This window comes from Triturus cristatus, chromosome 9, assembly GCF_964204655.1.
Source record: "Triturus cristatus chromosome 9, aTriCri1.1, whole genome shotgun sequence".
In the NCBI taxonomy this organism is placed as follows: Eukaryota; Metazoa; Chordata; class Amphibia; order Caudata; family Salamandridae; genus Triturus; species Triturus cristatus.
In genome coordinates this window covers 327,633,608-327,659,268 of record NC_140592.1, presented here as the reverse complement: position 1 = coordinate 327,659,268, position 25,661 = coordinate 327,633,608, and the positions used below count along the sequence as shown (strand labels likewise).

The following is a 25,661-nucleotide window of genomic DNA, read 5'->3' as shown; positions in this document are numbered from 1 at the left end:
GGCAGCTTCCCATGCTCACTGGGCATGACAGAACGCTCTTTGGGTTCTAAGGCTTGGTTTTGTCCTGAGGTGTGTCACGTTTTTTAAATTTCTGCCACCAATTCTAGCAGTTTATTTTGGGCCAGTCTTAAAGGTGGTTGTGTACCCCACATTACAACATTCACAGAGTCTCATATAGTTGCCCACGATAGTTTGTTAGTCTCATTCTCTTTAAAATAGTTGGTCAGCGCCTCTTTGATATTGTCCCAGAGAAAGGGGTCTCGAAATGCTAACTTGTTCATCTTCCAAGGACAATAGCGCTGGGCATCTGGGGGAGATAAATGAATCAGAGCCATCATAGGTGCGTGGTCTGAAAGGACCCAGGTGCCAAAGTCGGAGGAGCTAGCCCATGGGTGAACTGAGGGAGAGACAGCAATGTAATCAATCCGTAACTGGAAGTAAAAAGTATAGTCCCTCTCCTCACCATGAAGTGTAGGCCAAACATCTATTATTTTCATTTCAGCCAGTCTTTCTATCAGAAAGAGTGGGGCACTCAACGTGTGCCAGGGAGAGTGGGACCGATCTATGTTCGGTTCCAATGCCACGTTGAAATCACCTCCTAACACCAGATTATCGCTAGAGCATTGTGCCAGGAAGGGTAAGAACCAGGTAAAGAATTTTCTTTGTTGTCGTTCAAGCAATAAATCGAAGTGATTGACAATGTATCTCCCCCCAGGTGCCCTGATATCACCATTACCTATTACCCTTCAGTCTTGGTCCTTGTCTATGGAATCTAGTCTAAAAGGAATCACCGCTCCCACCAAACCAGCAACTCCTTTTGTTTTAGTCGTAGCCGTAGAGTGGAACTGGTACGGGAAGCTTCGGGACGTGCAGAGTTTGATGTCACAGACGAAGAGATGAGTCTCCTATAAGCATACAATGCCTGCTCCTTTCAAACAAGAAACAGAGGAAAAAACAGAGATCCGACTGTTAAATATCTTAGGGGGCTAGCTCTTCATGGCTAGAGGGGAAATATATTTCTCTATCTAACATTCCTGTGACGACAGTTGAGCTTGATTCAAATGTGGCTTCCTTCATGTATCCTTGGGAAAAAAGAGGATGGAAACGAGCCTGACCATTGTGAGGATTAAACAGCCAGGACCCGTGCCTAGGCACAGCCCATAGCAAAAGTTCAGGCAGTCTGGGAGTGTGGATCCTCATCGATGGGGGATGGAAGTTCTCGGTGACTGAGGAATGCTTCACAACGTGTGACTGGCTTTGTCACCCCTCTGGGCATTGCTAGTCGAGCTGGTCTTCTGAGGGGCGGTGTTTATCCTCCAGGTGGACCACTGCAAGCGTCACCTCACGTGTAGTTATAGGGCCAGTTTGTCATAATAAAACAAAAGGCAGGTAGGGAAACCCCACTGATAAGGGTTTATCTGAGCCCTGAGGTAGTCTGTTGCTATTTTGAGGGATTTCCGTTTGGCTATCATAAGGGCAGAGATATCTTGTTACAGTGCCAAAGTGCAGCCTCTGCATAATATTGGGGTTGATTGTCTGGCTGCTTTCATTATCTTGTCCTTCTGCTGGAAAATAGTGGATACTAGTAAAGATTTCCGAGTCAGATTGTTCTTGGTTTGTAAGGGAAAAAAGACCCGGTGTGTAAGGTCAAGTTCTATTGTGACAACCTAAGGGCCCTATAGGAGGGACTTGAAAACATATTGAGGGAGGTCGCAATATGAACATATTGAGGGAGGTCTCGATCTGTCACAGTGTCATGTATGCCCCGGATACGAATGTTGTTTCGACAGGAATGATTTTCCCAGTCTTCCACTTTGTCAGTGAGCCATGACACCTTATTTTTTCAAGTTTGTTCATGAGTATAATCAATTCATCTCCTTCATGTGCTCCTTTAGCAATTGACACTTCCAGGTGATCTACACATGTGTCTAGTTTTTGGACAACATGGTCTGGGTCAGTAAGTGATTAGACATAGTCCTACCTCAGGAGGCTCATTTCGCTCTAAACGCAACCATGATCTGCTAAATGTCTCCCTTCATTGATGGATTGCATTAGCATCTTTATCTTCCAGTGGCGGGTGGAGAGGGGTGGCAGGGAGGGGGGGGTCAAACAGAGGTGATAAACTGCATCTGGCCCTTGGAAAGTAGTCATAAACTGGGGTTTCTGGACTTGCCAATGATCCTTTATGGTGGAAACCCCACGGGGTCCAGTCTGGGATTTTGCCATCTGGCTATCGGATCCACACAAGCTGTAGGGTGGAGTCAGTGATTAGCAGCACATCCAGGGGTAAGGAACCTGCAGAGTCAATTCCGCAGGCAGCTGTGTTGCGCATGTGGAAAAACCCTCTCTCTCAATAATCCCCTCTCAGTTCCTCAATAAAATCCCAAAGCAGGCGACCAATGCTGGGGTCCAAAAAGGCAGTTGGCAGGCCTCTGGCATACCTGCAGACCGTCCTTTCTCCACAAGGGTAGCTCAGGCTTCCGCTCCGGATCCCAGGCCCGAACTCAGGATACTGTTGATCTGCGGTGCCAGATAATGCGCCACGCCCGGTAGCCACATTTTGTGTAGGACAGGCCTCTAGGCGCATCAGTGTCATGAGGGGATATAGTCTTGCAGCTCGTCCTAAACCCTACTTGATGAAAGGGGAGAATGTATGTTTTTTCAACCCAGTATCTGATTTCTTTCAATGACTGTTTTACATATAGCTTCACCATGAAGTCTAAAAGGGATATGACTAGAGAACTCTGTGGCTTGTTTGCATTGCCCTTTTTCAAAAAAGTGCGTAGCACAAATCCCCTCCATGTATCAGAGATAGTGCTGAGTTCTAGGCATGACAGAATTGTCAGACTCAGGACACAGAAGTTTGTATTTCTTTTAAGTATGTTTATAGGTCAGATTAAACACCTCTCCCCCAACTAACGGCTGCGCCTTATCCACTTTAAGTATCTACACAGGCTCTACCGGACCCCTGCACAATTGCACAAGATGGGACTCATTGCCAGTGACAGGTGCCTGCGCTGCTCAGCGCCTTCGGCCGACTTCTCCCTCCTCGCCTGGCTATGCCCCAAGGTCTCCGCTTACTGGCGTGAGGTATGCGCTGTCATTTCCGAGATCACCTCCTCTCCGTTCCAGCCTGATCCTCTGCCTTGCCTTTTAGGCTTCGTCAAATTCTGTCCAGATGCCTCCCGCAAACTGACTGCTATGCTACTAGTCTTTGCGCGGCGCAGGGTTTCCATGTGCTGGGGTCGCCGGCCCGCACCGAGGGTGGCCCTTTGGCTGGAGGATTTTTCCCGTTGTCAGACTCTCCTGTCCGAATTCTGGGACCTAATGCCTCCCAGATCCCGCCCACTGGATATTTGGGGACCGCTTATCTCCTACCTCCTGAGTCACACTTCCCAGCACCCGGCGACCTCTCCCGCACTCCCAGCCGGCGCTCCCCCACGGCGGCCGCCGGTGAAGATCAATGAGTCTCCTCCTCACTGCTCCCTTTTCCCCCCCAGATTCTCAGTGTCCTCCCCCTCATACATGGTGCCGTGTAAGACAATTTCTCCTCATTGGTTTTGGTGTTTTCCCGACTTATTTAATTGATATTCTGGCACATGCATTAACAATGCCATTTGCGATTCCTTAATAGCGAAAAATAAGGATTCGCTAATAAGGAATAGCAAAAGGCTATGCATGTAGAAATCCCTTACAAAATAGCGATTTCTGAACATTCCTTAATTGCTACTCGCAAATTGCGAGTCGCAATTAAGGAATACCTCCCCATTGATTCCTATGGGCCTAGAGGCCCATAGGAATGAATGGGAGGACTTTCTCAATTTGCTAATCTCAATTAGAGAATCGCAAATTGCTCATGCTATTTCAAGGGTGCCAGGGCGTCAAAAAGACACCCTGTTGCACCCCTGAAATCTGCATATGAATACATCTTGCACACACACATGCCCCAAGGGCATGTGTGTGTGTAAAATGGAACTTTGAAAAATGCACTTTAGTGCATTTTTCAAAGTTTTTGCAAATTACCATGAAGTTCAACTTCATGGTTATTTGCTCCCCCTATTAGCGAAATCGCAAATTTTTAAACTTTCATGCATTGCATTTAAGGAATCTCAGTTTGGGATTCCTTAAATGCAATCGCAATTTAAGGAATCGCTATTTAGAGATTCCTTAAATAGCGATTTTTGCATTTGGGATGATGCATCCCAAATGCAAAAATACCGGTCGCAAAGGGGCAGATTCTGCTAATCTGCCCGTTTGCGAGCAGTTTTCTCGTTGATGCATGTGGCCCATTGTTTTTTGTTGTATATGTATGTGGTAGCCTTTGACCTTTTATGTTGTATCGCAGTGCATATTACTTTGTCATGGTGCAACTCTGTAATTTTGTTGTCTCTAATCCTCAATAAAGGTTTTTGAAAAAAAATATAATAATAATAAAATAAAAAGTATGTTTATAGGTCCTGGGACCCCAACATTTTTGCAACACTTTTGTCAATAACTACATCACCTCTGTTTCATGACAGAGTAATAACATGTTTGAGCTGATCATCAGCTTGAATACATTTATTAACATGATTTTCTGATTTATAACTTAGGTTGATAATTAGCTCCCAGACTTTTTCTGACTCCCTTCTTTTTGGTCAGTTAATTACATTATACCGCCTTCTATAATAAAAACTTTGCATTACTTCCAAAATGTATTTTTATAACTTCTTTTGTAAAGTTTAAAAGCACAAGCCTTATCTAACAACTTTTGAAGGATTCACAGATGGACTGAAAATATTTACATTTTTCTCTGAATTCTTTGTCCGGGTCTCTCAAGACCTTAGTAGATCTAACCCGTGGGCGAGAATAACATTTTAAGAAAGGCACAGTCATTTTCAAATTAGCAAGAAACAAACCCCACTGATGGTGAATTAACTCTTTATTTATCACGTTGAAAGGTTCTAACTTAATAAAGCTATTCCTCCATTCTATTTTCCATTTATCTAAACCAGGCCAATTTTTTTGTGACCAAGTAAGACGTTTAAGGCAGTGCTTTAAATGGAAAAAGAAAAGTGCCGGTACTCTTCTTTAATTTAATGGGATGGGTCTCGAGGGTCTCGTAGGGGCGTGTCTGGGGGCGTGGCTTCGAGGCAGGTATTTAACAATGGTGTGCATTTTCTTATTCAATGCAAAAGCGCTCTAGTGTCCTACAGCCAAGTTTCTCCATATGTGCACGTCGTAATTGGTGTTTTTTGCAGTTTTATATTGTGCGAACTTGGCCAGAGGGCATTAAAGCTTTTACTTGAGAAGCAGAAGTTTTACAGAAAAACATATTTTTTTTTAGTTTTTATGGTACGGGGAGATCATCCAGAATAACAGAATGTTGAGCAGAACCTGGGATGTCTGCTCTCAGAGCCAGAAAAAGAAAATAAAGTATGCTTTCGTGTAGAACTTGCACTACTCATTTAAAGTGCTTTAATACCCTCCTGCCAACTGAGCACTACATATAATTGCTAAAAAGTTCTAATTGCGCACTATACACATGAGCTGAACTTGGCCTAAGGCGTTGGGCGCTCTGACAGCGCATGCCAGCGCAGCAGCCTTACACTCTAACTGACAACGCAAAGGTTCCGATGTGGGGAGCTCTGTCCAACAGGCCACATCTCCTTATTCCTGTCACGCTGTCAGTAAAGAGTGTAAGGCAGCAGCAGCAACCTAGCGCTGGGATACACTCACTGCTGACTGTCAGAGCTCCTCCTGAGGAATTCAGCAGCACCCGCCCTGCATGAAATCCCATACCCCAGAGCCCGACCCCAGCTCAGTGGCGTAGCGAAACTGGAGGGGGCCCCCCTGCAAGGTATGTGAATGGGCCACCTCCGGACTCCATCAGGAGCTCTCTGGCCGAGGTGCCTTGCTGAGGGGGCCCCCTGGAGCTTGGGGGCCCCTGGCACCGCTGGGGCCTGTGTTAAGCCCCTGCCCCAGCTTGCCTCTAGGAGTACCAGGACTCTCTTGACACAAGGAGAAGTTCCGGTACTCTAGGGGAGAAAACTGAGAAGTGCCGGTACTCAGTACCGGTGAGTACCGGCCCATTTAAAGCACTGGTTTAAGGGCATCAGTTTGTTCCATAAAACCACAAGTAATGAAGGGATCCAGTTTGCCCATGACACAATTTAAAGTGATCTTTGAACAAGATGACAACTCTCTATTAGGAGGACGAGAGAGATTATTCTCTTTTCAGCCATTCCGGGCCTGAGAACAAAAAAGTGTGGCCCTAAGGTCTGAGGTTGGCTAGCCGCAACTTTAGGAAAAATGTTGTTGCCTCAGTTACTGTAAACATTACTGCGAATTCTGTTGTTGCTTTCTTAAAATACCCAGAAGAAAAATCTTCTAAGGGTTGGTTTTGAAAGCAGGAACATTCCCCCCCCCCACCCCCCCTCTTTTTCAAGTGCTGGTAATGGGGAACTTTCGGAATTTCAACACAAAACCCGAATTGTATTATTACATCAAATAAAACTCCTTCAAATAAAAGCCTGTCTCTGCTTGCAGCTGAAATGAGTTCACAACATATGCCCAAAAGACAATGTTGTGTGATCTAATCGCAGACCGGCAGCAGGCTTTGAAAAGATTCAGGAATATGTTGCAATATCAGAAGCAAGTAGAAATTGTTCAAAAGTGATAGCCTACTGCCTCATTCAGTAGGGTTGACCAGTATGAAGGTAAGTTCCAAACTGTCAGCAGGCGGTTTGTGGCTGCATGTTGTAAGAGGTCTGTGGTCAGTGGCCTAGCAAGGGGGGGGCGGTGGCCTTCTCCCCAGCTCTTACTTGCAGCCGTGGCGGGGCAGCAAACACAAGAATCGCCAGCACACCCCCCCCACACTCTTAAATGTGGCCACCAAGGGGCGACAATCACAGGGACCGCCACGGACAGCCAAAGATCTAGCCACGCCACTGACTGTGGCCAACAATTTGTTCTCTTTGATTCTTTTGTCTTAGATTTAATGTAACAGTGGTTGCTTATTGTCCTGTACCATAAGTGACCTGCCTACCCACTGATGCATTTGTACAAAAAGTGAGCCTGAAGCACAGCACCCTAGAGGATGACAGGATGGGGTTGGTATCCTCAAAGTTCAATATTTGAAATTACAAATTTTTGAAGTGTTTCCTTAGGTTTGAATATAACAAAGGAGCTGCCTTTTGAATATAATGCAAGAACAGTGATGAAACGTTTCCTTCAGCTAACAGTAATCATTAACCCAGCCTTGTCTGCCGGTGAGTGGCCAGGTCACATCTGCTGTAGTCCAGCCACCTTAAGAGCAGGCCACTTCCACTGATTTTCCCTGCCCGCGTCTGCCCTGGAAGGCATTAGGGTCTCGTGGAGGAAAAACTAAATATGGCCCAGGAGGTCAGGGAGAAAATGCCCTATGCATCGGATATATTGTTACTTTGTTTTGCTGGCATAAGCTCTCATTTTGGAAGTTTCAAGTGATGCTCATAAATCCGTACAAGGCTAGCGGGCAAATTGCCTATTAGAGTCTACAAGAAAACCTTCATATTTTCTTGTGGTTTTGCCAGGTATTCTCCTTTCACCAAGTATCCTCTTGAAATCTTTGATTAATCGTGAACCAGGGCTATAATAATTAGAAATATGGATGCTGACTGAGAAATCGTCGTTTAGAAGTCAGAAATTTATGAATAATGGACTTGATCCTGATATTTGCACAGATTTCCAAATTTTAGTGGATTCATAGAAATCCCCAGACGTCATAGAAATGTAGGCAAATCATTGATTTCCACGATTATATCGTATCACCTAAATTTACTCCTGCAAATTTTCTGCAAGAAGGATAACCTGCAGGAGCAAGCTTAGCAGACAAGTACATTGCCAAATGTAACTATGCTTCTCTTTTTCACAGCCATGAGGTGCAGAAACACTTCCTTTGCACTCACATTAACTTCCCATGTCCTACTATTTAGCATAAGGGCCTTATTTAGATACTGGTGAACAGTTCGTCAGTCAGCCTTGGATGTAGGAAGTGTTTAATTTGAGCTGGTGGTTTCCGGTGCTCAGCACCGGCACTTAATCATCAACACCGGCACTTTTCATGAGCACCAGTTAGGGATACATCAATTTGTGGGGAGATTAAGGGATTTGCCCAGAATCACAGGCTGTTGAGCCGACACCGAGACTCACACCTGGTTCCCTAGCTTTGAAGTTGGCAGCTCTGGTCATTACACCACATCCTCTCCCAACTTTCATGGTTCTGTAGTTGGTTTTGTTTTAGGCAGCACTAACATGAGAAATGGGCTGGTGCAAGCTGCCTCCTGACGAGAGCCCCGGCACTCAAGGACAAGTCCGTCTGAGACTGTCCACAGTAGATTGGCGCCAGGGGCCAGCCATTATGCCCGAAAGCTGGGCTACTCGTCTAGTGACCTTAGAAACGTCTCAGGAAGCTATCAACCTGATCCATCTTTAGTGTCAAAACTCAGTAAACGAGGCATTTTAAATCATTATTTGCCTGTGACTATATTGAACAAATTAACTTCAGCTACTAACATCACCATTAATAGCAAGTCTATTCCTGCTCCTTATTAATCGAAGCACTGATCACTTCAAAATTACCCACCTAAAATTATTGTGTGAATGAGGATATTGGTGGCCAAATGTCCATAGATCTGACTGACACACATCAGTTTTAATTTTGAGCAACATATGTTGTAAACTAAACACATTAAAGGCCATACTTTACATCAGGTTTGATCTGCTAGTTTAACTATATTCATCCGAACTGTCTCTCCTTGGATATCGTCAGATCACCACCTAATCATGTTTATTGTAAATGACTCAACTTCGCTGAAACCCACCACATGTCCAAGTACTCTTTCCAGAGATTGGAATCACACAAATCTCAACATGTTCTGCGATGCGACACACTGGCACTTTCCCTCCCCAGTCCTACTGAGAGCCTGGATGATTTTAAGGGGGCAGTATCGGACTGGCTAATAGTAGCCACAAATACCCTTTCCCCTCTTCGAAAAAGCAAACAAATTCTACATCATGAAGCGTCTAAATGGTTTTCAGAAGAGCTAAAGTCAGGAAAGCGTAAACTTCAGCAGTCCGAATGGAAATGGCAAAACACTTATCTACCTGAAAACAAGAACTTTTCGTCCAACGCTTAAAAATCTACCAAAAACGAATCTTGCAGGTTAAATAGACCGTTTCTCCAAATAAAATCCTAAACTCAGCAAATAAAACAAAGGGCATCTTTGAAATTGTCAGAGAACTATCCAATCAGGACAGAGTAACCTTAAACTTGGGGAATGCTATTAGGAGAAATGACAAGGGAGGTAGATCATGATGGGTTTCTGTATAAGTATGGAGTACCAAAATTCTTTAAAAAGGTATAACTGAAGGTTTTAAAGACAGCACTTAACTTTTGGTGCAAGGTGAGGAAAATGCTCAGCATAGGATAATATTATGACTTTGCACCAATATGGGATTCCCCTGGCACCCCAGAATGCATGAAGGATGGCTTGACTCTTCCATTAAGGCGGGCAGGGGTTGTTACCTGGGGAGACCTGATAAAAATGCAAGGGATCCTACCCTGGGAAAGCCCGGAGAGCAAAAGTTGGAGATAGTCTATTCACGTTCAAATATGTGCAGCTATCTTCCTGGTTTGCATCCTCGAAACAGGAGACTGGAGGGGAAAGGGAATTTGAGTTTTCTCTCCAGGGCGTAAGATCTATAAAAAGGGAGGTTGCCGCATGGTACTGGAAACTCCTGGAAGCGGAAGATAAGAAACTGAAATCATCACATATGGTGGGGGGTTATACCTTCCAGGGGGGGCACTTACAACCAATCTGGTGTGATTCTCTGAAATTATTACATTCTATTGTTAAGCCGGCAAATTTAAAGCAAAACCACATTTTTACTATTAACGGATTATATTGGTCACTACTAAAAATCGCTAACTTTGGTCCATTACCCACCCCCAGGTGTAGAAGGGGTGGATTTTTAAGAGCCAATGATGAGCACATTTTCTTTTTGTGTCCTAGGATAAAAGTGTTCTGGAGTGACATCAAGAATATCCTAAAAGACATTTTAGGGGTAACAGAAGCCCTTAACTCATTATTAGTCCTGTTGGGAGTCGATACGACCACACACAACTTAATGAGCAGGGAGCAGAGTGGTCTCTTGTTCTACTTGATACTTGTAACAAAGAGGGAAATCTGTAAACGGTGGATGGATCCATCATCTCAGAAGGGCGCAGACTGGAACAAAGTGGTAAACTGGGCCTGGCGAATGGACTTGGAATGTAACACTGGAAGATCATCTGGGATATGGGCTGACTCCACCAGATGGAGTGGAATTTGGGAAAGAACCCAAGACAGAACAATTAGCTCCGATGATCACACCGAGGCACCACCCCAGGAGAAGGCCCCACTTGGGTGGTTCAGAGTGGAGGGGCCAAGTGAGAATGCAACGGACCATAAGGCGGACAGACAGAGTAGCCTGAGATTTGCAGACGCTATGGTGATATGAGGACATAAAAAACAAAAAAAAGGACACAGTAACCTTACCTGTTGTTCCCACCAAAAATGTATGTAATGCTATGAATTCATTTCTAATTGCTAAATAAAGGTGATTAAAGACAGCATTACCCCCAGCTCATTAACCAATATAACCCCATCGGAAGAGAGAAATCCCATGACACTCTTGTTCTTCACTGACATTAGCAAAATACATACACATATTTTCTATTTTCTCTGATATAGCTACCTCTTTCCTCAACCTATCCTTAGGCCAGGGCAAGGTCCCACACTCCTTTAAGAAGGCTGTGGTAATCCCTCTCCTAAAAAAAAACCTGGAGACGACCCCCGAAATTTTGAAAAACTATCGACCAATCACTTTACTTCTTTATTGGCAAAGCTATTAGAGACCCATGTTGCTCAGCTTCTCCGAGAGGATTCTAATTTCCTCGACCCCCACCAGGCTGGCTTTTATCCTGCTAACTCAACAGAAACAGTCGTACTCTCTGTAGTAGAAGATCGAGGCATCACACAGCCACTGGTCCTACTACACCTATCAGTGGCCTTTGACACAGTTGACCACGTTATTTTGATTGACCGCGTAAAGGCCACAGGCCTGCAAGGTACTGCAGTGAATTGGATGAAATCTTTTCTTGAAGACAGTTCTCCATCTGTACGTCTCTCTCCTTTCTGTTCATCAAAGGTCCAATTAAGTTGTGGAGTGCCACAGGGATCTTTCCTATCCCCTCATCTTTTTAATCTTTACATTCGCCCACTGTTACTCTCCCTATAGCAGCGAAAGATGAACATTTACAACTACGCTGATGATATGAAGCTGCTTTTCACCATTGAGAATATCATGGAATTTTTAAAAATCACTATGCTATATATTTAGGACAGGATGAACAGCCATCAGTTGAAGTTAAACTCTGACAAAACAAAAATTGTTGTTACAAAAAATAAACTCCATCAATGGAATCCCTACTTCTAGCCCCCCAAGATAGGGTCCCCAGCACTCAGGAAAGTTGTGAAGAGTCTTGGGATCCTCACAGACTGGAGCAGCGACTTCCTCATGCTTTCTCAAACTTCAGAGAATCAGGAAAATCAGGGGATACTTTACTTTTAAAGCCGTCATTCAAATCATCATTGCCTTAGTTATGTCTCGGAAAGACTATGCAAATGCCCTCTATCTAGAAATTCCAATCGGCCTCAACTGTAGACTGCAAATAGCACAAAACCTGACAGCTCAGCTAGATTTTCGTCAACCTAGCCATTGCCATACTAAGCCTCTAATGGAAAAGCTACATTGGCTCCCAGTTTCCCAGAGGACTTTCTTCAAAACAGGCGGCATCTTCTTCAAATCCCTCCATGACAAAAATTCTGGCCTTTATGTCCTCTAGAATTCAGTGCTACACCCCCAATTGTTACCTCAGATCAGCCCACCTGAACCTATTAACTGTCCCAAGATGTAAAAGGAAGAGGCTGGGTGGGGCCAGACTCTCGGTGATGGCTCCCCATACATGGAGCATTCTCACCCCTCACACCAAATCTACACCCAAATACGTAAGGTTTAGGGAACTTTTAAAACTTGGCTGTTTAGACAAGCTTATAGCTAATTTTTCTGCTAGCTGCCGCCTCTTATTAGTTTAGCGCCAAAAAACCTTTTTATTGTAGGCGCGCTCTATAAATTCCATATAAATAACATTAAAGCTGTTTTGTCTTAACTGTTCCAGGGATTTAATAAATGTATCACATATGCCCCAAAAGGTTTGTAGGTAGTGAATGTTTACAATGCTTACAACTTTTATTTTTAGCTGCATTTCTCCAAGGAAGGCATCTGTAACATCTAAATATTTGATAGCACGCCTCTTCCACCTCCTTTGGGACATGACTTATCTGGAATTATTTCAATGTGACAGCATCAATCAGAGAGTTGAGCATGGACTGGACCTGGGTATCTACTATTGTTCGGTGAAACAGGCCTGAATATGAAAAATACACTTTTAATGGCTACCAAAAACCAATGGATATATTCAGCTAAATATGACCATTTTGACCTCTTTCCACTTTTTTCTCATGGTCCTACCGGGCTTCTCAAGTTTGGCTAACATAAGGAGATCACTGGGGAACATGGGTGGATGTTTACATTACTTATTCACTACAAAAGTCCCTCTTCTGCTGGTGCCCATTGCTGAGAGATTTGGATATGTGGTTTTTAGTTCCATAAGGTGTAGTTTCAAAGTTATATGGGGTCGGAATGAAGGATACTGGAAAGCATGCCTAGTCTCAAGTTGGAGCTATGTTTTTGCTGAGGAAGTTCTGGAAAGTCCAACGGTGTTGGTTTCTTACCAATGTCTTCTGTGGCCTCTGCTGCCTCCTCATCAGTGACGTGTATAGTTACGCCTGCTTTTGGCTGGAATGGAGGGATATGGACTGTCTCCAGGATCCGCCTGACAGCATCTCGGTCTCTGGAGCCACGGATCTTGTGGTTCTCTGCGTGAAGATTGGCAGCTGCGACAATGTAACCCAAGTGACTCTCCTGAAAAAGATAAACCGAGGTTTCATATTGAAAGGCATATCCATGCAACTCCTGATACTTTACCAACTGGTATAATGCTCTGCATGGGTGTAGGGCCCTTGCTTCAGTGCACTACAATATCTTTTATTAACCCCTTGTGTGCCCTTGACGGAACCACGCCGTCATGAGCCACGGGCACCGTGTGCTCATGACGGCGTGGTTCCGTCATGGAGCGGCCGCTCCTCCCACGCGGCTCGAATTCCCCGCCTGTGCGGGCGAATTAGAGAGTGGGCGGAGTCGTGATGGAACCACGCCGTCATGAGCACAGCTCGCCCGTGACTCATGACGGCGCGGTTCCGTCATGAGCACCGCGCCACCGTGCTGCCCCCAAACCCCCCCGGCGCTGCGGCGGAATTCGCGCCGCAGCGAAGGGGTTAAGAAGGGCAATTTCAGAAGTCATATTGTTATATTATTTAATGGTTAGGGTTTAGTGGGAGGAGCAATGGATATTAAGCAATCACAGGCAGTCCTGGTTCTTGAGTCCAGGGTATTTTGAAGCTCGAAGGTGCATAGGAACTTGGGCCCAGGGTAGTCAGCAGCTCTAAGCTGTCCTGGTGCTTGCATCTAGAACACAGAGCAGCTCAAAGATGCACCAGTGCTTGAGTACAGGGTTCTCTGCAGCTCTATCCGCACCAGTGCTTGTGTCCAGGGTATAGTGCAGCTTTAAGCTGCACAATGCTTGGGTCTGGAGTATACAGCAGCTCTAAGCTGCACCAGGGCTTGAGTATAGGGTATAGTGCAGCTCTAAGCTGTACCAGTGCTTGAAACCAGGGTATTCAACAGCTCCCTAATTGTCCTGGTGCTTGCATCTAGAATACAGAGCAGCTATAAGTTACATAAGTGTTTGGGTTCAGGGTAATCTGCTGCTCTAAGTTGCACCAGTGCTTGAGTCCAGTTTATAGAGCAGCTCTAAGCTGCTGTTCTAGGATATAGTGTAGCTCTAAGCCGCACCGGTGCTTGAGTCCAGGGTATTCTGCAGCTCTAAGCTGCACTGGTGCCTGAGTTTTTTAAGTGCTTTGAAACATGGTTCTTGGAACATTAGAATTGATTACCAACCTCGACAGGGGATGGGCATTGCAGGCTCCAAGACTGAAGCATGGAGGGAGACTGTTCCACCAGCTTCGGGATTTCCTTACTGTGCCAGGTGGGAAATGAATCCCAAGCACACCCCAGTTTAGGATTTCTAGTTGGCTCCTAGATGAGGTCTTGGAGCACGGGCTCTCTATTCAGGGCTGGGTGACATAAGGTCCTGGAGCAGTCTGGCTCCTGGGATACAAGCGGGCACTGTAAGGCGAAGGAGGGCTAGTAGGCCACCTTAGGTGCTGGGGGCGCAGAATGAATGCAGATGGGGAGGTTTTGGGAAATAAACCAAGCTAAAGCATCACTCTTGAACAGTGTCTCATGGCCTCCCACGCCCCACCTGGGCATGAGCCCACTACTCTCTGGTACAGAGGGCGCCTCGGGGGGGACACTCAGCGGAAAGGGCCGGAGGATCACCTGGGATAACAGGAAGAGGGTGAGCACACGAGGACTCACCTCCCCTGAGGGTCCGGAATCGGTGACTGTGTCAGAGGAGTGCTAGGGACTGGCACAGTACCAGCTGCCTGCCTGGAGCTTGGCACGCGCCCTCGGTTGCCTCTTTCATGGGTTCCCCACACACCTGGCGATGCCAGCACCTGCTCTTGGTCCCGCCCTCTTCTAACTCACCTTCGGCGAATTCATTCTGTTATCTATGAATTATTGAACACAATGTGGGCGAAAGGTGCTGGGCTGAGCGCACAGGAAATTAGAAGCAGGTACAGGCACACTGTCTCTCCAGTAAGCAATGAGCATCGGCCCCACCTATAAGAGAGGACATTTGACTCTTTGGGTGTCTTTAATTCCGTGTTTCCCTCTAATGGAATCATTTCTTTGAGTAAAATGAGAATTTGTCATCATGGCACATTCACTCCTTCTCTAAGCCAGGATCACCTCGAGACATTTTTTTCCCTTCACACACCAAGTCCACCCTGACCTTTCCCTGCTCCGAGGGTCTGCTGGAGGTGGCAGAGCAGAATAAAAAGCATATAGTGCTTACTTTTCACTCCCTGGCCTCGTCAGTGCGTGAAAGGTAAGGCCCAAGGGTATGGCCACTGCGCCACGATGAGGGATAGTGAGTGACATGTCAATCAAATTCAAGGCTCCTCCCCCAACAGCAGTTCATTCATGCAAACCCTGGTGCCTCACTTTTGCACATTTCCAGTTTTTGCACTGAGCCTTCAAATGTTCCGGTCAGTCCAGAATCACCGCAGCCGCAGAGCTACCACACAATGGGGGCAGGGAATCTAGCTCAGTTATGTTTTGTTATGTTGCAGTTTTTATAAAGTGCTACGTTGGTCAATTATTAGGTTTCTTGGCGCTGTTTTCACGTGGGCTGGTTTGTCCTCTGAAGCTGGTGCCATTAGTTTAGGGTCATATTCAAACCGTATTACAGTGACCAGCTACATGTTTGGTGGCATGTTGGCAGTGCTTAATTTGAGCCGGTGATTGCAGGTGGCGCCCACTGTCACTCATTTTGGGGGACCGGCCCTTTTTTTTCTTTATCAGACTTTGACCCTGAGCAAGAGAGCGAAAAACACAAAATAGGGAAAAAAGAATAAGAGAAACGTGGAAAAACAGCAACAAAGCGAGAAAGCAGGGATAAAAAAAATGTAAGAGGGACAGGTAGTGTCTGGTAGTGGATTAAAGAAGCATGAGGTGGAATCAAGACTATGTAGTCTTGGTATTCGCACCCAGGCCCTCGATAGCATCGGCCGCGGGCTTCATAGCAAAACTTTTGGCCCGGCACTTATTCCTTTGCAAATTAAGCACTTCATGTCGGTATGGGTAGCGGGTAATCAGTTTATCTCCTCTTTGCAGTAAGCTTTCTGACTTCCAATCCTGGAACAGGTTGGCTTTCCCTTTCTGGGAATGGGAGAGGACTGAGAGGCAATGAATCCCAGTAATATGATGGGTGGTCAACAGAATACCCCGTGAATGCAGACGTCACCTTCAGGGACTTTGGCAGCCTAGGAATACTGGCAAGTGAAGCAGACTTTAACTTATAAAAGGTCCTTCATGGTGTGTCCAGGCAGTAGCTTGGTGCAGCAGCAAGCTAAGAACAGTGGTGCGCTGTACAGTTGAACTGGAGAAGCTTGGAGGCACCAAGAAACTATGGGGCAGACTTATCAAGAATTTGGACCAGTACAAAGTGATGCAAAGCCTTGATTAAGTAGTTACTTTCCAGTGCCACACTTTATCTGTGATGGAACGTATCCTTTAAAGTAATGTACATAGATCTTTGCACTACTTTGTGTCACGGAGGCGTCCCATAGTTTGTCTATGGTCATTTCCTCCCTACCACCTGTGTTTTTTGACTCAAACCCCTTTTGTACTAAAACTATTAGACAGGGCTTTCCGGCAAAAGATTACACCTCCTTGAGGCAGGTGCTAAGTAGGACAAATCTTTTAATTTCTCCTGACTTTTCATATATTGTTTGTCTGCCGCACTGTGCTTCACACCTCCAATGTATGAGACATTTAAAGGTTTATCTAGGGATTGTATTTTGTACTGGAAGAGTATCTCTACAATACAAAACTTATACTACGCACCACACAAACTTTTGCACTTTTGTACAAAGGTGTTTGTGTAGCGCTAGGTAGCCTATTTCTGCGCCAAAGCAGGGAGAGAGAGCAGCAACGCAATGTCTTAGTAGATATTGCTCTGTATGGTATAGCACAATTCTCTCCCAGTCGCTGAACACAGTGGAGCGACTTTGCTGCACTCTGCTACTTTTTAGGTCTCGCCTGACCCAGCGCATACGCTGGTCTGGCAAGACTTATTGAGAGGGCTCCAAAAAGTGCTACCAGGCCAGCCTAGAGCAACAGTGCATGTGCGCGGGCGCGCGCGCCGCGCTTTACCGCGGTTACTTTCACTTTCGCGGCCGCTTTGCATAGCCAATAGGTCTCGCTTTTGGGAGCTTATAAGTATTTAGTTATGCAACTGTTGCATGGCTAAACACTTATAAGGTCCCAAAGGCGAGACCTATTGACTATGCCAATGCTTGTTATAAAATCTGTCCACTCAACACCCTGTGTCCTCTTCATTAAACCGTCACAGCGCAAACAAGAGTGCAGCAGCACAGCTTGCCTGACTTGGCCTATTGTCCATTCCAACGCCTAAGGGTGCAGCGCACTCCCCGTCCTTACTACTCCTTCAGCCTGTCAATATTGTGCTGCAGACCAGGATACAACTCCCAGTTCAAGGAGGATGTACCCCCTTTGTGCACAGACCTTGAAGCCAAGTGTCAGAAGATCATCCTTCTAGGAGGGCTTCAACCTGTTGGTAGATAAATGACACACATTTGCCGGTGATGCCCCTCAAAACCAGGAAGCCATGGACTCAAGCAGAAAATAAAAGTCATGAGCCACAAGAACGAATACATACTAGATCTGGTTTTCACGCTGAACAAGACAGTTTTTATGGTTGGACCACTTGCTCATCTCTATAGAAATACCAAGGAAACCAAGCTCCACTTGTCAAGGCCTTGCAGCACATCCAATCCCAATGCTAATATGATCACTCCACAAATTGTGTCAGGCAAGATTCAAAGATGTCCACCCAGCAGTAAAAACGCCTCCACCAAAGGGACAGGTACCACCTCATTACCTATCAACTCACACACCAATATCAGCAAAATTTCCAATGTGTTAACCTCTTGTGGGAGATTTTAAAAAAACTGCGCTGAAGGCGTCCAACGGATGGCTCAACTTAGAACTGGGAAAGATGAAGAGGAAGGGGCAAAACCTGGAATGCTGCTGGGGAAAATGTAGGTCAGAATAAAATGGGATCAATGCAAAATACACACGAAAGACCATAGCAGAGAGCTACGCAGGGGGGAAAGTCACATTTCGCTTCTTGAATCAGCTAGACAACACACCATACAAGCAAACTTTTCAAAGTCTAACACAAGACCAGAGTTAGTAAAAAATGTCTTCTCTGGTCTCACTTCAACTATGAGATGTCCTGTTAACTGCCTTTGACACAAAAATATTGAGAATTCACGGCACCATCCAGGAAAACTCCAATGCATCATCATACCTCCAAGTAAGAATGAAAGGCCCCTTTTCTATTTCTGGTTGATACACTGTTTTTCTCTCTCTGAGCTCAAACGTCACGTAAGCCCAATGAGGAACCAACCAATCGACACACAGACCTGGGATCTGAAGTCGAGGGGGAAACTCAAAGTTCTCCCCTCATTTTCGAGAGCAACTACTACATTCTCTATCCAAACTACATCAGTCTGACAGTGGCGTGTTCATAATCTATAGTCGGTGGTACCTGTACCCTAAGGAGGGATTACCCCTACCAGCTTCCTCCCTACAAACTGGCTTCTCCCATAAATGAGATGCTTTGTCCTACATCATGTCACGGATATGCATGATGGCGGTATTTGTCCTGTTTGTCGAATTTGAGTTTGTTTCATTGAATGAGCATCAAGTGGTGGGGCAGTGTGCTTGCTGTAAAAAAAAAAAGCTGATATTTGGTATGCTAGACATTTCAGCTTCCCTGTCCCACTCCCGGATACTCGTAAAAGCCTGGTGAGTTAAGGTTAACCAGCCCCTTGCCCTTGTTTCAATCAGGTTTTATTTATTTATTTTGTTAGGTTTTTTTTAGCATACATTCACTGAAAGTTTTTTCCTCTTCTAAGGCAACCCCAAACCCATTTACTGGGCATTGGACATCTCATGGCACATCACAGCAGCAGCTTCTTCGATTCAAGCCAATTTGCACACCTTGCGGGAAATAAGATTTACCAGATGCCACTATCACTCAAAGGCAGAGAGGCAGCAACCTCCCCTCACATGGTGCTAATGAATGGGAACAAGCAGGAAACATGCCTCTACTACCAACAGGCACTTAGGAATCCAAAAGCAGCAGACCCCTGATTCGACTAGTCTGGCCATCAGGGGTAAATAAGTACTTCCCTGTTGTAGGAGGACCAGTGGTTTTCTCGACATCTAGGAGAGTGGCACAGCAATAAACCAAGAAGTAGGAATGAAATCTATGCTGGCTGTTACTCTCTTGAACCTGAGGGAAAGTTGCAGTGTGTCAGATGGACTTGTGTGTCTGGGGAAGAAGCTGGGCCTCGGTTTCAGGAGGAAGGGCCCTGCACCAGCTAGGTTCAGAGCTTAGGGAACTATGAGGAACCCTGGCTGCCAGCCCCAAGACGCTGTCTGCTGCAGAGCACGAGGACACCACAATCGGCTGATCAGGACAAGCATCATTATTGCACAATGACATCAAGGCCAAGCGGAAGCTCATCACCATTACAACATAACGAAGGCTGAGACTTCTTCATCCATGATCCCCCCAAGTCCATGCTCTAGGAGCATGTGTGCATCTTCTGGGTGTCACCAGAGGTCTAGAGGATCATACTAACTTCACCCCTTAGCTGGAGAAGCGAGCCCAAATGGTTCTGAAGAAGTCACTCTTTGAATCCCCTGTCCCTACCCAGCATTTGCATGTTGGCAGAAGTACACTGGCCCATCCGGTGCCCAGTGGTGAGTGCCGCCATCCTTGTGGGTGCCCCACCACTGGAAAATATTGACTTTGTCTAGAGGGTTCTGAGTAACCACCCCCATCAATTTTTGAGTCAGCTGAGGATCTCAAGGTGTACTGGCACCTAGACCAGTCAATGACTCTAAATATTGAGCCCAGTATCTTCTGGACATGATCAGTCTGTCAACAAATAGGTTTCATAGCAGGTGTGCCATCTGTGCCTTGACTTTCACAGGTAATCAAATCCACCAGCTACTGAAACCAAATTACTGCAATACAACATTAGCAAAATGACTTTAGCTTTTAAGTGTGGCACAGGGTAACATTGCTAAAGCTAATGCATTTTGGTCTGGTTACACCAGAAAAAGTGTTTGTATCAGGCTCCAAGCACACTAGGCTTCCTATGCTCTTTTCATTTAGTCATCATGCACAGCTATGTTTTGTTCAAGGCTGTCTATTCTGCCCTCACTGCCAATCACTCACTGGACCTGTAGGCACTAAGGATTCATAAGCCACAGAAACAGTGGCAGCACAGAGGAGAATACAGTCTTCTCCAGGCAACAGGTGTACTGCGCATGTTATGTTATGTTAATTAATTTATAAAGCGCAACGGTTACCCTGAGGTGTCCTGGCGCTGTTACCAAATCCTACTAGCTAAATTACCAAGGAGTCGGACTATGGATTGAGCAGGTTTAATGGATAAATAACCAGGTTTTTAATGCCCTTCTAAAGGACAGCAGATCTGGCAGATTTCTAAGCTGAGCCGGGAGATCATTCCACGCCTTAGCTGCCCCAAAGACAAATCTTCGGCCTCCCCAGGAGAGCTTTTTTATCTTGGGGATAGATGCCATTTTAGCACCCAATGAACGCAGATTTCTAGTAGGTGTATACCACTTTAATTGCTTTTGCAGATAGTCAGGCCCGGTCCCATGGAGAGCTTTAAAAACAGTACTCAATGTTTTGAAAAGTATCCTCTTCCTGACTGGAAGCCAGTGTAGCTTCTGAATTTCCTTGGAAATTGTTGCAAATTTCGGGGTCCCGGTCAACAATCTGGCAGCTGCGTTTTGTAGCCTTTGCAGTTTGTTCAGAAAACGTTCCTGAATGTTCAAATAAAGGCTGTTGCAGTAGTCAAGCTTAGACATCACCAAGGCAGAGACCACTGTTTTCTGACTTCCTGCCGGCAGGTAAGGCAGAATATTTTTCACAGTCCGCAAAACAAACGTCGTAGAGACTGAGTTAATTTGGGCCCCCAAATTCAGCTTGTCATCCACAATTACTCCCAATTTTTTTACTTTTTGAACTGGGACTGGAAGTTTCCCCATACTAACTGGCCACCATTTTGCATTCCAAAAGTTTGGAGCATTTCCAAACATTATGACCTCTGTTTTATCAGAGTTCAGCTTTAGGCAGTTTTCCGCCATCCAGTGACTCACTGCCATCATGCAATCGTGAAATCTGTTTTCCATGCTGCCCTCCTGTCCTGGCTGCAAGGATACCACAATTTGGGTATCATCTGCGTAGGATGTTAGATCAAAGCCCAAGGTCTTAATAATGGGGGCCAGTGAGGACACGTAAATATTAAACAGGGTCGAGCTCAGGGAAGAACCCTGAGGGACCCCGCAAGGCAAGATGAACGGTCTTGAACAGAAATCACCCATGGAGACCACCTGGGATCTATCAGCAAGGAAAGATTTTATGAGATTCCAGGCCTTGCCCTGAAGTCCGCATGCCTTTAGCCGATCCAACAAACGCTGATGGTGGACCGTGTCAAAAGCAGCGGATAGATCTAATAATATCAAGGCTGCCCTTCCTCCCGAATCTACAGCCCTTCTGATCTCTTCCGTGGTTTTCAGAAGTGCTGATTCTGTGCTATGGCCGCTTCGAAAACCATACTGTGTTTCATCCAGCGTCTGGGATCTGAGAAGAAAGGCCCCATGTTGTGTATTTAAGGCCTTTTCAACCATTTTGGCTGGTAACGGGAGCCTAGATATTGGGCGAAAGTTAGAGGGTTCCGTTGGGTCTAATTTGGGCTTTTTAAGGAGTGGTAAGATTGAAGCCTTTTTCCAAAGCCTGGGAAAACATCCGATCTCAATCATAGAGTTAAACACTGGAGTAAGGGCTTTACTCAGTGGTTCAACTACTGACTTAGCAATGGACACCGGGCAAGGGTCATAAGGTGATCCAGATCTAGCCGTTTCCAAGAGAGCGCGTACCTGATCGAGAGGCAGAACCTCAAATTTCTCGAGGACTGCATTAGGGGCATACTTCCCCCCCTGATCACCCTCGACCTGGTCACTCCACCCTGTCGAAGAACCATTCAAGGCCGAAAAGATCACTTCTACTTTATTTAAAAAAAAGGAGGCGATCCTTTCACAGAGTTCCACGCTTGGCTGTAGTCGGACAGGACGTGGGGAGGACAGATCCAGAACAGTTTTGAAAAGAGCTTTGGCTGAGTCTTTAGCAAGCTCAATTTTATTAACAAAAATATTTTGTTTAATAACAAACAGTAGTTGTTTGTAGTTTGCTAAACCTTTCCTATACGCCAGCTTATCAGTTTCCTTGTAATCTTTCCTCCATAAAGGTTCCAGCCGTTTACAAGTATGTTTACCCTGTTTCAGTTCCTCTGAAAACCAGGGGGCCGACGGAGTAAGTCTCTTGGGTCTAATGCTCCTGGATGGAGCTAGCTTATTACAGGCATTATCAACCCATCTCGTATAGGAGATCGCCCCCTCCTCTGCTCCTAGACTTGAGTGAGTAAGGGAGGCAGTGAGGAGATCTTGGAGCGCTCCAGTATCCATTCTATTCCAGGGTCGGAACTCAATTTGTTTCTTGCTCATTGCCCCCCTGGGACATGTCCCTGACTAGCAAGGTCAAACAGGATGGCCGAATGATCAGTCTATATCAAAGGCCTAACTCCTGTGACCTGCAAGCCGGGATGGTTAGTAAAAATGCCATCAAGCGTATGTCCTGCCAAGTGAGTAGGATCAATAACCGGTTGAGTAAGTTCAACGCTATTCATAATGTCTAACAGGGTGGCTGTATCTGGATTCAGGAGTACCTCCAAATGATAGTTAAAGTCTCCCAAAACTGTATAAAACCTCTGACAGATACTGTCTTCCAGCAGGTGCAGGAGAATATTGTCTACACTCAGCACTTCCTCTCTGGGAGTTCTCTATAATATGCATGCCTTCTGGGGTAGTGTTTTGACATCCAGATGGCCCTGGCTGCAACACACCGATTGGAGCATAAACAGAGCAAATCTATTCATGTTCTGCTTCACACTTGTTGTTAGTGGTTCCACACCACCCTCCATCTAGTTTCCCAGAATCAGATGGTTTTGGCTTGTATTACTTTTTGCTTCAGTTATTCTGCTCCTTTAATTCTTCTATACTCACTATGCCTTCAACTTGGCCACGCCACAGACACAACGTTAGTGGCCCAGTCAGTCAGTTTAAGGAGAGGTGTGGCGCAGCGGCCAGAGCAGCTGACTCCGGAGCACGGGGCTCACAGTTGGATCCCCTGCAGCAGCTCAGCATCATGTGACTCTGGGCAGTAACTCACTTAATCTCCCCGACTGCCCCTCAGCGCCTGGATACCCTTAGGGGTGATGAGTGCGGACTTAACAAATGTGGAATTATTATTATTATTAGTTCATAGTCACCCAGCAGTCCCAGCTCCTTCTCAGTTCTTCTGCCATCAGCCTCGGGATGTTTCAGGACTCCAGTTCTGCCTGCAGTCTTCCAGCCGTACTTTGGCTACACTCATTCTGAGGTGAAGTGGTGGTTCTTGTCCTCGTCAAGAGGTATCCCTATGGTTGGCATGTAGGCTAGTGTTCTCCACCTGTCCAATCTTACACCTGATGTTGTGAACTGTAGTTGCTCCATACAGCTGTGCAGAGGATCACACCCATCTTCATAGGCTAATAGGGTTAATATGTTCCAAAGTTAACTGTTTTTATAGGGCTTAGATCTTACTCTCTGTAATGGTTTTTAGAGGCCTGAACTCTGGCCAAGAGCAAATCGAAAGCTTACCTTGGTGTTGGACTGGGTGCAATGACGCAATAAATTTTTAACAATCATGTGAATTTAAGATTTTTGGAAGAGGCAGAAAACCTTGCAATTACCTTCATTAAAATACTGCTCCCATCTTTCCAAAATGGCTTTCATTGAATGAGTTTCTGGTGCAATAGTGTTTCCTTCACATTACTTTTTTCTATCACAGTACCATTCGTTTGTCACTGTGTTTGCAATCAGTGGTGTAGTCTGTGTGTCATAGGCCCTAGTGCAAGGGAAGAAATAGGCACCCTGGCCGCTGTTTGAACTGTGAAATACCGCAGTATTCATGGTTCAGTGGATCTCTCAGGCCTCTGTGCCTCGGTGCCACTGTACCTGATGCACCAATGGAAGCTGAGCCCCTGTTTGCAATGTACTTTTTGCCTGCAGGAGTGTGTGTACTCCTTCACATAATAGGTACTCTTGGATTTGAGATTGCAGAGGAGCAGAATTAAGTAAGAGATTTTACAAGTTAAAGCAACTTACCTTGTATTGAGTGGGAATGGAAGTTAGTTAGGAAGGAGGGATCCCAGTGCCTAATTTGTAATAAATAAAAAAATAACATAAGTGCCAGGGCCCTTCGTGGAAGACCACTACAGCCTGCACCACCCATTGCCCCTGCCGGCGCTGGCAATGACAGTGCCAACGTAAGACCTAACCATCGCACTCCTACAAGTATGACAATTCAGACTATTTCAGGCCACACATAGCTATGATAATGGAGTGAGAGGCTGGCTTTATTCACTTTCAATGCGAACTGACAATAAAAATTGTTGTAGTGCTCCATTCAAAATTGAACAGACAGCACCACCATGTGGTGGACTGGTGCTGGTGCTGAAAATTTAGTGCCGGTGCCGAGCACTGGAAACAACCAGCTCAAACTAAGCACTGAGGGAGCCATGCTGTCACAGGCGGGAAAACATCCTGTGGAAATTTAAGTCATCTGGCCACAATGCATAAACAGTAAGAAGCTTGCATAATGCAAATCTGCTGTGGGGGGGGGGGGGGTTGGGCTGTTACAACCCCCTCATAAATGTGTTATGTTATAAAGAGTTGGGAACAGGTGCTTTCTGTCAAGTATGGTGAGGTGTCTGTCGGATTTCACCTTGGATTTTTACATGAACACACAAACACACACTCTCTCCTCTCTATTTTGAAGCTCTTACAAAATATTGGTTATTTTACAAAATATTCTGTATTAAGTACCACTATCCGTCCACACTGCTCTCCTTAAGTCCCCACCCCCCACCCCCCATCCTACTTCTCAGATAATGTGTGTTAACAAGATATGCCAGGGTGATTGTTTGGATACCTGAAGCTCACACCCCCTCAATCTTACTGACCAAGCTACGCCAATGCTACTTCCTGCGACTGTGTCTAGCCCAGTGTTACTTCCTGCGAAGTGCAATTTGCTCCTAGTACCAGGGACTTATTAAGAGGTTCCCTTTGAATACATGATTCTCTCTGCTACAGACCCACTGTCAGATCGGTCTAATGAGAAAAAAAGGAGATTGCTATAGAACCAACCTATCGCAAGCCTGTCTCATTGGGGACAGGCTGAAAGCGAGGGAATATATATCATACTCGCAAATAATTTAACTGAACGTGCTGGTCATCCAAACTGTACACACGGGGCTTCTCTGAGCTGTGTCCTAAGTAAGGAATTATATTTGGAAGCCATATTTGGTGTGATGTGTTCCCATAGGCCCTGTAAAACCACTGGTGAGGGAGAGGGTCATGTGTGTGTGTGTGTGTACAGTGGTGGAAACAGCTGCTTGAGACACTGCACCATTCTAGTTGATTTACATTTCTTTCACTTAGCAGAGTGGAAAAGTATTATGAATGGCATTGGCCTGTCTTAATGAGTCACAGTCTAATTTCCTTAAGGTATTTGTGAGAACTCCTGTAGATGTAAGCGTCTACTGATGTTTGTATTGGTCAAA

The 25,661-nt window shown here is 45.5% G+C and overlaps 1 protein-coding gene across 2 annotated transcripts in view; it reads right to left on the bottom strand.

Moving 5' to 3' along the window:
* Positions 1 to 25,661, bottom strand: part of LOC146797862 (ubiquitin-like modifier-activating enzyme 1) — a 1,073,449-nt gene that overhangs the window by 590,457 nt on the left and 457,331 nt on the right. For both annotated transcript variants that reach the window (XM_085625059.1, XM_085625060.1), the window contains exon 19: positions 12,858 to 13,047. In XM_085625059.1, coding sequence (XP_085481185.1) covers positions 12,858 to 13,047 — 190 coding nt within the window. The remainder of the gene's footprint in view (positions 1 to 12,857; positions 13,048 to 25,661) is intronic.